At 38.3% G+C, this 14756-nt stretch overlaps 1 protein-coding gene across 1 annotated transcript in view; it reads left to right on the plus strand.

The window, feature by feature from the left end:
* LOC136846650 (glutamate receptor ionotropic, NMDA 2B-like) overlaps positions 1-14756 on the plus strand; it is a 936318-nt gene that overhangs the window by 903320 nt on the left and 18242 nt on the right. Inside the window, exons 18-21 of the mRNA XM_067117625.1 lie at positions 1602-1837; positions 4087-4301; positions 7107-7190; positions 12367-12705. Of these exons, the coding sequence (XP_066973726.1) occupies positions 1602-1837; positions 4087-4301; positions 7107-7190; positions 12367-12705 (874 nt within the window). The remainder of the gene's footprint in view (positions 1-1601; positions 1838-4086; positions 4302-7106; positions 7191-12366; positions 12706-14756) is intronic.

Below are 14756 nucleotides of genomic sequence, written 5' to 3' on the forward strand. Positions count from 1 at the left end.
TGCCATTATTCTCAACGTCTCTGTGGGGAAGCACACATGTATAGACAGTATTCATTTATATACATAATATATATATATATAGTTATGTATGTATATATATAAATATTTTTAGATATACATGCATATATATATGTATATATACATATATATGCATGTATATATATGTGTGTGTATGTATATATATATATATATATATATATATATATATATATATATATATATATATATATATATATATATATTTGGCTTATAATCACTTTAACACGCGATTCGTTTACTACCATTGTCATACACAGAAAATAAGAGACGAGGTCTGTTATTTTTCACCTGCTATAATTATATATATATATATATATATATATATATATATATATATATATATATATATATATATATATATATATATATAACGTATATGTACAAATATGTATGTATGTATGTATGTGTACAAATATGTTTATGTGAGTGTGTATATAAAATACAGTAAGGAAAAAACAAACAGTAATTGAGATCTTGAATTGCGTTATAAAAGCTACGATGAAAGCACGGTAGTTAACACATACTTTAAAAAGCTGTTGGCAAGTGCGAGGAAGACAGCTCTTGAGGGTGTATGTGATGCTCAGGACACCTGACTTAAACAACACCTGTTGCCATTTGGACGAGGCTTAACTACAATTTCTAATTGTATAAATTTTCAGCTGATAAAGCCACTTCTTCGGGTCTTGGCATTATAAACTTCATCTGGGGTTTAAAAAGTTCGAGACAACATCTGATCCTTTGGTCTTGTGAGATTTTGACTTTGGGGGATAAAGGTGGGTCTATTGTGCCGGTAACAGACAGCCAGACAGAGGAAGAATTAATGGAATAATAAGACCGGGCGTTGTAGGCGAGAAAAATTCAAAGAGGATTTACAATAAATATCCCTGGTGATTTTTTTCCTGCAGGTAAATGTAGTTATATTAAATTTAGATGAATATTTAATTTAAAAGGGGTGTGTGTGTGTGTTTTATGTAGTGGGAGTATGGGATTCAGTAAAATACCTGTAGTTATTTTTAATATTATCGAAATTTTTTAAGCCTATTTAATTTCAATTCTGGGTCTTGTTGCAGGGTTGAGTTTTTTATTATTATTAGCTGTTGCATGAATAATATTATCAGCTCATGCACAGGTAATAATAAAAATTAAGATAAGGTCAAGACTATTCTCGCTGGGGTCAAGTGATACTATCCGTCAAGGTAACCAGAGTCATTCACACAGTACAAATATTTACATAGGATCGATGTGATAAGATTATTCAGGGTTCCCGACTTATCTAGTATGATCAAGATGTGGCAACAGTAATGATTGAGGAAGAAACTAATAATACAAAAACCGGGAATGAATCCTGTGTACTGATTAAATAATTTGAGAGTACATAGTTGAACATGAACACTAAGTAACCATCGCCATATTCCCACACTCGTCTCCGTGGATCATGCCAAAAAATAAACTAGTTTAAACTCTAAAAAAAAATTCTTCGCTCAATTTTCCCTTTACGTCCCCTCCAAGGTACTCGTCGTCGCCTTTTTATTTACCATCCTCATCCCTGTTTTCTGTTGCAGGCGACATCGAGCGTCTCCAGAGATTCTGGATGACGGGCACTTGTAAACCCAAGAAGCAGCAGCGCCGGGCGTCCGAACCCCTGGCCATCGAGCAGTTCTTATCGGCCTACTTGCTGCTCGGAATAGGGATGGTCATAGCCATCGTGTTGCTGGCGCTCGAACACATATACTTCAAGTACGTCCGCAAACATTTGGCCAAGAAGGACAGTGGAGGGTGCTGCGCCCTCGTCAGCTTGGTAAGTTCGACTCTTCCGAGTTTATATACAGATGTTTCGAAGAGATTTTTGTAGGTGAGAGACGAAGGAACTAATACAACTTTCTCGGAGGTAACGAAGGAGGTTGAAATATTTTCTGTCGGAAGTAACGAAGGAACTTGAGACATTTTCTCTCGGAAGTAACGAAGGAACTTGAGACATTTTCTCTTGGAAGTAACGAAGGAACTTGAGACATTTTCTCTCGGAAGTAACGAAGGAACTTGAAACATTTTCTCGGAAGTAACAAAGGAACTTGAAAAATTTTCTTGGAAGTAACGAAGGAACTTGAAAAATTTTCTCGGAAGTAACAAAGGAACTTGAAAAATTTTCTCGGGAGTAACGAAAGAACTTGAAAAATTTTCTGGGAAGTAACGGAGGAAAAATTTTCTCGGGAGTAACGAAAGAACTTGAAAAATTTTCTCGGAAGTAACGGAGGAACTTGAAAAATTTTCTTGGAAGTAACGAAATAACGTAATATATTTTCTCGGAAGTAACGAAGGAGCATAAACAACTTTCTCAGAAGTAACGAAGTAACGTAAACGATTTTCTCGGAAGTAACGAAAGAACTCGAACTATGCTTTTAAGATGACTGAATTTTATTATAAAAGAGCCATTAAGAAGGACAATCCAATGACATTCACAAGCGTCTGAAAATAAGTTTGGGCGAAGTGCATACCGTCCCTTTTATTGGCAAAGTGTCGAACGTGAACGCTTTCAGTTTTTCTAGTTATCTGCATCGATGGTGATTTTATCATTGACTTTCTATTTCAGCCAAGTACCGAGTGTCTCTCTCTCACCATACATCTTGCGGATGGTGAGAGACAGATTTGATATTTTGCTGAAACAAGTCAATTATCAAATCACAATCGATGCAGGGAACTCAGACAATTGAAAAAAAATCCATATTCAAAACTTGTCACAAAAGGGACGATATTTGGAGTGGATCCTAACCTCCATTGAATGATGGAATCTCTTAAAGAATCAGAATCTCTTAAGGAATCAGAATCTCTTAAAGAATCAGAATCTCTTAAAGAATCAGAATCTCTTAAGGAATCAGAATCTCTTAAAGAATCAGAATCTCTTATAAGGAATCAGAATCTCTTAAAGAATCAGAATCTCTTAAAGAATCAGAATCTCTTAAGGAATCAGAATCTCTTAAAGAATCAGAATCTCTTAAGGAATCAGAATCTCTTAAAGAATCAGAATCTCTTAAGGAATCAGAATCTCTTAAAGAGTCAGAATCTCTTAAGGAATCAGAATCTCTTAAAGAATCAGAATCTCTTAAGGAATCAGAATCTCTTAAAGAATCAGAATCTCTTAAAGAATCAGATGAAAATAAAAACAAAGGGAAATGAGACCTCCAAGAATTGCCAGCCTTAGCAGCTGGATCAGTTAATGTTATGTGGGATGTGGTGATCTGACAGGTGTTCCACGGGCTTCCGAGAATAGGAACAACTCTCCCTCACGTTAACGGAAGTGCCCAAATCGAGCCAGGGCATTTGATCTGTTATAACGATGAAGGCCCTTCTGTTGTCATAATAATAGTCATTAGTTTCTCATCGTTAATTGTTATCACTATACACACACACAAGTACACACATATATATACATATGTATATATACATTATATACTGCATATAAACGTATTCGTATTTGTAATGTATATATATATAAGGAAAGAGAGAGAGAGAGAGAGAGAAGATAAGATAGCATCCTGAGAAAATTCCCAGGAAAGGAAATCATTTCATCTCTTCCTAAAATCCAGTTAAAACTGATTTGCATACTTGGGAGAAATCTCATAACAGTATATTTGCGTCAACACGTTTTATAAGAGATCATTTGAATATCCAAATGCTGATTTAATGTCATCTCTTGTCGCAGCGGGCTCCAGTTTCGTATACTTAAAGTAAGGAGGAAATTCATTTACGTTCCATGCCATCTTATTAGCTTTAGCTCTCTCTCTCTCTCTCTCTCTCTCTCTCTCTCTCTCTCTCTCTCATACAGCGTCTGCGGATGAGAATGACTAACAAACTCATTTTTTCCCGTTCCGGAACTAACTGTCAAACATTGACATTCTGTTACACTAGACGTCAAATATTGACATCCTTTTACCCGCATTCGTCAAACATTGACAGTCTTGTACATTAAATGTATGTAACTTATTGACAGTCTCTCTCTCTCTCTCTTTCTCCTTCTCTGCCCCTTCCCCCCTCCCCCTCCCCCTCCCGCAGAGCATGGGAAAATCGCTGACGTTCCGGGGCGCCGTATACGAAGCGACGGACAAGCTTCGGCGGCACCGCTGCCGCGACCCGCTGTGCGACACGCACATATGGAAGGTCAAGCACGAGCTGGACATGGCGCGCATGCGCATCAAGCAGCTGGAAAAGGAGCTGGAGGCCAACGGCTGCAAACCGACCATCAAGAAGGGTCAGCAGCTGCCCCTTGGGTAAGCAGCAGCAGCAGCAGCGTCGTTGTAACCTTGTTCTGTTAGTTTTACGATTCCTCCTCTTATTTGTTTTCTTGTTTGGTGCTTCCTCTGGTCACGTATAAAGACGTCATTTTAAAGTATTCTATTTAGTGGTTGTTTTTTAATACCATTATTATCATTTTTTCTTTCTATTACCTATTTCGTATTATGGTTCCCATGCGTCTCTTCTCATTATTTTCAATAAGGTCTTGAGTTTTATTGTCAGTTCCCCCTCCCCCGCCCCCCCCTTCTTTCGTCTCCTCAATTTCCATGCCTGATAAGATTTTCCTTCTCTCCTTTTAAATTGAGCACTATTTTTAAACCTTATGTTTGTTTTATTACTGATAGATCATTTATTTCGGAGCACTTTGTTATATTTTGTTCCGGTTATTTCAGTGGGTCATTTCTTAAGCTGATGTCAAAATAATTCTCCTGGCGAATTTTTCGCTAAATTGCTCCATAAAACAATTCACAATAGAAACAGATTCACCGGTACTCTGTAAAATGGAGTAGTCGTGTATTTGGAGTATCAAAAGCTTAACAGACGCTATATTCATAGAAATTTTCACAGAAAACTGTGTTATATATTAAATTTCAAAACTATCAAAATAACTATGGTCAGCATTGTCATCGATGCCCGAGATAAAAACTGAAGTTTATGTGTTTGAGTATAATAGAATTAACGTTAATTACAGAATCAGATTACAGATCTTCTTCAGCAATTCCCTCCATGGAAAGTTGCTATTTCTCCCCCAGCTAATTAACAGCCTTTACAAATTAGATACTCCTGTATCGAGATATTTTGACGCCAGACGACTAAATGACTGTATTGTTTACAAATAGCTTAACTAAACCACAAAATCCTTTTCCAATGCTTGATAAATCAATGCCATTATGCTCTTGTATCTTTCATGATAATGATTTCATGCCTGTGATACATTTATCCACTATAAATGCCACAGATTGGTTCTGAAGTGTTTTAACATATGTCTATTGTCGTCTGTGCTTTATCCATCTCTATCATTCATTTTTTGTTTATATCTCTTGTTATCATTATTGACAATTAACTGAAATAACTTCCCTCCTCACCTCTTTAAAATTATTAAATTCCCTTCATGGAGAAACAAAAACCTTCCATTGCATTGTTTGCATTCAATTATGGATTTTGCCCGAATTTTTTTTAACTATTAGTTGATATAGAAGCTGCTAATGTTTCCTGTTCTTTACACTTGTTCACTTGGTCTTAATATCCAGTGACGCATTTATATATATACACACTGTATGCACTTACATAGTCATGATTCATCGGTCCTGTCTTCTCACACAACTGTAAATTCGTACATACTCATGGCCCAAAAAAATTAACAACATGGAAAGCATGACAGGTGTCCATCAAATACAGCTATGTTGCTTCCTTATTAGGCTCAGACACAAGCCATGTCCACAAGGAATACAATGGTTCATAAAATAGTGACTTCGCATGAAGTTTGACAGTATTTTTCTAGTTTTATTTCTGGTAGTATGTGGCAGTCATGCCCTACCATCCTTTTGGGCGTGGCCTGTGTCCTTGCTGAAAGTAAAAACACTATCATCACTCCGCTTCTACTCTATTGCTAACAGGCCCAACAAAACTCCCTGTCCCTCTGTGTTTATGAAATCGCCATTTTCAAGTATTTCTTCTACTTTACTAAAACCCAGAAGATTTTCAAGTTCTGCCCAGGTATTACCATAAGTACAACACAGTGAGCCATTAACAGCCAATCGCTACCATAAACTTACTTGACAGTTGTAGACGTGAGTGGCTGAGGTATTAACAGCTTAGACTCAGCAATCCACTTTCACAGACATAGACTTGGAACTTTTCCAGTCACTGCCAAAGATATGGTTGGTTGAGACATAAACATGTTAACTTTAGTCAGTTACTATTATAGACAATCCCCATAGAACTTTTAACAGCCTCTGAACTTCATCAGGCACTGACATAGACATAAAGTATTGAGCCATCAACAGCTGAACTTATACAAGTAACTGTTCAAGACAGCCTATTGAACCACTATCACCCTATTAACTCAATCACTGCTATAGACACGACAGTTTGAGCTATGAACAGCCTTTTGATATAGCCAATCACTTCCATATACGCACCTAGTTGAGCCTTTTAACAGCCTCTAATTGCCGCCAATCACTGCCATAGACACGGCCTGTTGGGCCACTAACATCCTCTTATCTTCAGCTAGTCACTGCCATAGACACGGCCTGTTGAGCCACTAACAGCCTCTTATCTTCAGCCATTCACTGCCATAGACACGGCCTGTTGAGCCACTAACAGTCTCCTAATTTCATCCAATCACTGCCACAGACACGGCCTATTGAACCACTAAAGCCTCTTAACTTCAGGCAATCACTGCCACAGACACGGCCTGTTGAGCCACTAACAGCCTCTTAACTTCAGCCAGTCACTGCCACAGACACGGCCTGTTGAGCCACTAACAGCCTCTTCACTCCAGCCAATCACTGCCACAGACACGGCCTGTTGAGCCACTAACAGCCTCTTAACTTCAGCCAGTCACTGCCACAGACACGGCCTGTTGAGCCACTAACAGCCTCTTAACTTCAGGCAATCACTGCCACAGACACGGCCTGTTGAGCCACTAACAGCCTCTTAACTTCAGCCAATCACTGCCACAGACACGGCCTGTTGAGCCACTAACAGCTCTTAACTTCAGCCAATCACTGCCACAGACACGGCCTGTTGAGCCACTAACAGCCTCTTAACTTCGCCAGCGCTGTTAGTGCTGGCCCTCTGCTTGCCTGTTGCTGGACTCCGCCCTCAGATGACTCTACTTGGGTCAGGACCGTCAGTTTGGAGTGAGTCACCCAAAAAACCCATTTCCCGCATGACACCCTCTTTATGAACAGTATGGCCGCATGGTAATGCCTGATCCTTCTGTTGTTTAGAGTATATATATATATATATATATCTATGGTTATTATTTTAGCACCTGTGTGTTGTTATTGTCTTTTCTATACAGATTATCACGAGATAAGTGTTCCTGGTCTTTAGTAATGTGCTTGCGTTATCTTATTGCACAGGCATCTTGCAAGTGCTTGAAGGAATTTTGATAATGAATATATTTTTGCATCTGTAGCTGTTACCGTTGTCTGCTTCTGAAAATATGTTCATTGCATGTTTTGTCCCCCGTGATATTTGCATTTGGGCACGATAATGGCCTGATATATTTGCATAAAAGTGTGATAAACGAAATTTATGAAGGATTCCATGTCTGCATCATTATGGAACCCCTCATCCTGAGCATTTGTGCATTTTGCAGTTAAATTATTATTATTGTTGTTGTTATCATTATTATTATTATTATCATCATTATTATTATTATTATATTATTATTTTTAAATTGTAAACTAAACTGGTCCACACACAGAGGAAAAGGCTATAACTGTTTTCCTGATGCTAATTATTCTTAAGGCTTATGGAGCAACGTCAGCTCTTTTATCATAGGATCTGAAAAGGTTGGTCAAGGTGTCACCCGCTGCGTCACCCACCTAGATACCAGAACCTGAAGTATTGATCGTTGAAGCTGTTTCTGTGTAGAAGTTGAAATAGTAATTATCCTTGTTTTCAGAGTATGCCCTGGTATTTTAGATCCTCTTGCAAGTGTTGTAACCTAGTGTATTACCTTATAAACTCTGATGGTGAGTTTGAAAGCGATAGTAAAAAGTATATTGTCATGCAAAGCCTAATGTTGTTATTGTTGGTAGAACCAAAGAGATGATTTGTTCACGATATTTTTATCTCAAACTTTCTACATCGCTTCCCCCGTACCATCCACTTCTATATTAACGTGAGCATGCATATTCAGCAACCGGCAAATCCACTATACTTGACACCAGCACTTAGTAGGTATGATTTCACCTTGTTAAGTATTTAGTTTATATCTTAGCCTTTCAATGTACAGTATGTACTCTTATCTGTCACGTCCACTTGCATCATGAGGCAATGAGACCGTTCAGTTTAGCATGTTCTGAGCTCTGGTTTACCTTATATTTTGTATTATACATTTTCCTTGACTGGCACGATGCATTAGTAAGTTCGGTTTAATCACATCTACAGCCTTTGAAATTGGAAGCATATGTATTTGTTGGCAAAAATAATAAGTCTGGTGAAGATAGTAGTGTTAGATCCAGACCCCATCTGAACAATAAAATCTCAAACCTATTCATTGACATGAATATTGTACGTCTTCGGCCTTGTACAGTACAAAACGGGATGTATATAATGAGGACCTTTCTAGTGTTTTCCATATAACATGAGGTAACTTGATATCCATTCTCTGTTTTTCATAACTGTGGTTCCGTGGGGAATCCCATAGGCTCTATTCACAACTGTTTTATAGCGACTGTGCTTTTGTGACATTAATTTCCATTAACTCCCGAGACAAAAGTCAATATTGGTCATTTCTTTGAATATCCATCCAAAGTGCATATATGACTTGTTGAGAAGTTAGTTGGGCCGTTTGTAGGCTTCCCTATCTCGCGTCAACCAAGGATGATATGCTCTTTTTCCAGTAAGAAATTTTTCATAACTGCATTGTGTAATGTCTTTCACATCTGCCATTACTGTAGAAAAGTTAAACAGCTGTTTCTTGGCCTAATAATGTTAGGTTTGTAGGGAACCTGCCGTTTGCAGTTGGGGACTTTTGTTGTATCCATTTTCTTAGAAAGTTTTTTTTCTGTACTGTGCTTATTCAGTCAATTAAGCTCTTTATGGTTGGAGGTTGGTCTTTGCCTGTGAAGTTATATATGACTAAGGGGAACACATGTTCTCATGGATGCGGTTTTTTGAGTTCCTTTATCAATTTTTCGGCAGTCGTTTGATATTGTTCGTTGGGGGAAGGCCACATTTTGAATCTTCGCTCTCTGCCGCTAGAGAAAGTCGACCTTACAAGAAGAAAATTAATTGGAGAAGGTCCTGTGAAAAGTGGGTGCACTGTCTGTCAGGGTTGGGATGCCCAAGTGTTCCCTTCACCATTTTCCCCTAAGTATTAGTGGAGTCGTTTTCAAGTGTCCTCATGTTGTTTCATATTGACCCTGGTTAGCTTTAGTCATCCCTCATTATCCTTGTCAGGGCTGGATAGGTCTGTGCCATTGGACAGATGTTGAGGCTTTTATTTACAGTGCTCAATTTTCAAGCCATCACTTAGTGCAGAAGGGTGGGATATGTTCGTGCGTATGTGATCACTTGTGTTTTATGACAATCTGTGAGCAAAGGCAAGTACCGACATAGGTCCACCTTAATCTAAACCAACCGCAGCCATCACGTTGGTCCGAGTCCTAAGGTCTACCCCAGGCCTCTTATTCACTTCAGCGCTTTACCATCAATTGTTGGCCGTCATAGTTCAAGGGGCCGTGCTGGCTTAAGGCTGATTTGATCAATATTGACCGACCAAAAAACGTTAATGTAAGTCGTTCACCTCAGATCAAGAATTGGCGTTATTCAGTATTATCATTCTTTGAGAGTTAAGGCCAAATTCACGGGCAGTCTTGTGGCCTTTATTGAGACAGGTCCAAACGAAACAAGAAAAGAGAGGAAAAATTTTGGTGGGGGGAGTTGGTAAGGGGAAGAAGCCTGGGCTTTACCACGAAGGAAACGACAGATCTTCAGCCTCTGATAGGAAGAACACGTGATTTTGGGCAGCTGAAAGCTTTGTACAGGTGCAGTTCACTATATACATTTTTTTAATGCATGTAAATAACCGATTACGACGTCAGTGTTCATAATCTTCCCCTAAAAGTTTTTATGGGTATAAAAAAATATCTTGTCATAAACTGAGCTGAATATAAACCTATCTAAAAGTAAGATTCAGAGTAACTAGGCAGTATTTAAACGCTCTAAAAAAAATAAGATATAAACTAAAATATATGTCATTTTTTCATATATTCTACCCTAATCTTCTCTTGCCTTTTTTTTTCGTACTTGTAAGCCATACAGCGGATTTTAGCGCAGTGCTGTTGCTTTCAAAAACCACCGTAATTTGCTGGTCATTGTTTCCTCTGCATGAACCCCTTCGTTCCCAAGCTTACAGTTGTGAAGCTGCGCACTTTTTGTCGCTTCCTTCGTTTCAATTCGACCAAAAGAGTAATCCAGCGAAATGGATGATGATTTTCCGTAGTTCAGGTTGTGCACAGTAAGTTTCAAAGGTTAGGCTTCATTTTGTAGGCATTATTCGTTAATAAAGGTTTGGTTTATTAACTAAGGTTTGGTCGTGCGACGATTTTTCCAGCATCCTGGACGATTTCCAGAGATGGTTTTTTTTTTAATAAGAATGTGCATATATTATAAATATGCCGGAGTATATAGCACGTGTCTCGTAGGCTTCACTTTACATTTGTACATACTGGTATATTAACACGTTCATGCGTATAGCGAACACATCTTTGCACATAAATTTATTTTTACAAATACCAACACACATATATATATATATATATATATATATATATATATATATATATATATATGTATGTATGTATGTATGTATATATACATATATATTATATACATATAACATACATACGTATATATATGTATAAAGTATAGTATTAATAATGATTTTGAATAAAAAATCTCCCCAGATTTAGAGCCACACGGATTTCAAACTTTGCAGAATTATCATGCCGTGATTTTCATTACAATTTCGGATATATGAGGACTATCTTCAGTCATATGCTTACGGTTTAAGCATTCATGTGCTGAGCAGAATAAAGCCAGTTGCCGCTTCGAGCTTGTAGGGAGTACATCAGAAACGGACTGATGAAAGAATGAAGTTTTATTACAGTGAGAGAGCAATGCAGTTTTTATGAACATATGCTACGTAAATCTCTTTCTTGTGCCACTCATAGTACTACAGGTACGTGAACAATCCATCTCTACAGCTTCCATCTTTTGTATTCTCACACATTCAGCATCCACGTCAATTCTCACTTCCATAAAGGAGAGATGGCTTAGCTGCATTTGAAATTGTGTCCCCCTACCCAGAGTGGCGACTGGCTTTATCCTACCTTGGAGTAGTCAATTTGGGAATCTTTAGTTGGGAATATTTTAATAATTTGAAGCACACGGTTGAAAAAAAAATTGTATATTTAAAGATCTAATGAAAATCAAAGTCTAATAGTTCTTCAGCGTTTGAAATCTGTACAGAAAGGTTCCAGGGCTGGGGAGTTCTGCAACCTAGAATCATTAATGGTACTGATGTTTTGTTTATATTTCTGAACGGAACTTTTGTAGCACAGAGATACTGTTTGATGTTTTCTCGCTGGCTGAGCTGTTATCTGTCAGGAATACATTATTGTATTATATTTGATATGAAGTATTAATTTCAGCTGTTATTTTGCAATCTTGAGTCGTAACAAGTTACGAAAAGACTAGTAAAATGTAAGAGAAGTTCTCTGTCTTTGCCTTATAAGGAAGGAAGTGTCAAGAGACTTATGATCTAGGGTAACACTAGACTATCACAACCTGTGGTTATTGACACAGGCCTTAGGATTGTAAATCTTATTCGGTAAGTTTACTACTTTCATCAAGTTGATATTCCCTCAGTAAGGTAAAGGCCAGTGTATTCCGAAGATCATTGAAGGGAATCCAAAGGTATGGGGTTAGGAACCTCATTCGATAACACCTTAGCTAGTAAATTGATGGTCAGTAGATCTGTAACAACCCCTTCTAAGGGGACACAGAGGAAGGTTTATAAGTAAAATGCTGAAACTGAGCTTGCTTATGTACTTGCTGTAGTAGCATATGTATATCCCATTGACACTGTTTAGACCTCATATAGACTTGGGTAACTTCTTTGTAAGGGGTAAGGAACTGAGGTATCCTGCTATCGGTCATCGTAAGAATATGCGAGCTGACGCATACACGTATGAGTATTATACTATATGAGATGAGTAGCGTAGCCTTATTTCCTGGTCATTCAGTAATACATTTCAGTCATGTCCGACTCCCGATTCACATTTGCAACTTTTGCAGCGTAACAAGCAGCCAACAGCAGCAGCAGCAGCAACAGCAACAACACCAGCACCAACAGCATCAGCAGCAGCAGCAGCAGCAGCCTTTGCAGCAGCAGCAGCAGCAGCGCCCCCAGCACGAGATTTTCCAGCACCACCACCACCCCCCGCCCCACCACCAGCAGCAGCAGCAGACACACCACCACCACCAGCTGTACAGGCGCCACGACCTCACGCGAAACCACGTGGTGTCCACTGAAAGGCTAGAGACTGTGCTTTCGGATATCCCAGCTCCCCCACCTCAAAGAAAACGGAGCTACGAGTATAGATCACCCGATAGCCCCCTGGAAGGACTTCTTAGGTGCATGTAACCACGGTGGTTGTTTCTCCTCGTGGGGGCCAGGGAAGAGGGTTTCCCGCTTTGTTCTTTATTCTTATTTGCTCTCCTTTTACCGTCACTCACAAAACAACGAAGTCGGAACATTCAAGTGTGCATTAGTAAAGCACTCAGAGTGAAGTCGAAAGACGAAGCACATATATAGGCATGGTTTTTGAGGAATGTAGATTTACTCGGTTTTGTTTTTATCCTGTAGAGTAATTGTTTTTTCTTTTGCGTCTGTACTTTTCACAGATTCCTTGCGAACTATAATATTCAAACATTATACGAGAGTGTAATTTTTTTAAGTAGATTTTAAAGAGATCTTGTGAAGGTTTTTTTTTTTTACTGAAAAACGGAATGCTGCTTCTTTGAACTAGTGCAGATTTTTCATTTTTTATTTTTTCTTGCACATTAGAAGTGCCAGCGCTTAGCCTGTAGCCTCAGCGAGATAACCTTGAATATCTTTTGCAGCATGAAGGCTTAACAACAGCTGCTTTCCTTTTTCCATAAATTTTTAGTACAGTAAAAGTAATTCACTAGAAGAGGAAATATCATTCAATTTTTATGATATAGTCCATGTTGATCATTCCATTGCTCTAAATAGCTTATTTGAGAAACTGTGACAGATATTTTTTGAGATTTTTTTCTTAAGGAACTTGCCTGAGAATGACAGATTTGACGCCATAGAGACAGCTTTCATCGCCAAAGGAGTTACTAGAAAATTTAGATGCACAATTTTGCGAAGCTTCCATGGCCCCCATGATCTTTCGCTGCTACTTCTAGTACTTCTACTGCTATTATTATGACGAGACGACTTTCATTATTCTAAGAAGTTAGTGGCAGACCTGAATCTTGTTACAGTGCATATGAAAGATTTTATCAGTCGGTCCCAACACTGCAGGGTCAAGTTTGAAAAATCATTTCGTATATAAAACACACACACACACACACACACATATATATATATATATATATATATATATATATATATATATATATATATATATATAGAGAGAGAGAGAGAGAGAGAGAGAGAGAGAGAGAGAGAGAGAGAGAGAGAGAGAGAATGGTGTTTGAAGAAACTGAGTCCCAAAGCAATTTATTCATCAATAATACTGTAGGTTAAGGAAGCTAGGTTTGCAGAATTAACGGGGATGACACTGAAGAGGTTTTGGCAACCTGTGATCAGAACTGACAGATGAAGAGCCGGTGCCCTTGCAAGAGGAAAGAATGCATAAACTGAAACTCAGTCGCGAGTATCGCAGTGATTGCAGAAAAGTATGTCTTTGATTTTGAAAGGGCACATAAGTTTAGGGAAGGTTTACACGATGTTCCAGGTGCTCGCGAAGAACTGTGTGATAGAAACATTTGTGAGGCTATGGAGTTAGGCAAACCATCATTTTTCAAGCCTATCGCATCAGCCACTTCAGACAACAAACCTTGTCTGGTAACAGTAAGACATCCATAAGTCTGGGGATTACACTCCTAAAAATTTCTTTCTTATAGATTAATGTTAATTTCTTCTTTGCGTTATGACAGTCAACTTACAAAAGGTTTTATGGGAATACTATATATTTAGATAGGAGGGAAAAACTTCTATTTGTGTTTGTGTGTGTGTTTGTGCATGTGTATGTGGGTGTGTGTTTGTGTAGTATGGCAAGAACAGAAATCCAAATTGTCTATGCTGCCCTGCCACAATCTCAAGTGTAATCTTTACATTACAAAGACTTCTGCTTGACTTCGTTGATATTTAATTATCACATTTTTAACTTAATTGTTTTACTGATAACAAATCGGTAAGTCAATCAGTTGAGACCCTTTGAAAAAGAATTATCCTCAGCAGTTGCTGGTGTTGGGGGAATTAAGGAACCCAAAACTCGTACCTGCCTTATGTTGTAGCGTTTGATTACAGTTTTTTGCTTAAAAAATGCTAGGATAAACTCTGACTCTTTTCAGTGCTGAATGACCTGAAGTATGTAGGACTTTTCATAATTCCTCAGGTCACATTCACCACCGAGAAGAAAGAGTTCATC

The sequence above is a fragment of the Macrobrachium rosenbergii genome, chromosome 15 (genome assembly GCF_040412425.1).
Source record: "Macrobrachium rosenbergii isolate ZJJX-2024 chromosome 15, ASM4041242v1, whole genome shotgun sequence".
Classification (NCBI taxonomy): Eukaryota; Metazoa; Arthropoda; class Malacostraca; order Decapoda; family Palaemonidae; genus Macrobrachium; species Macrobrachium rosenbergii.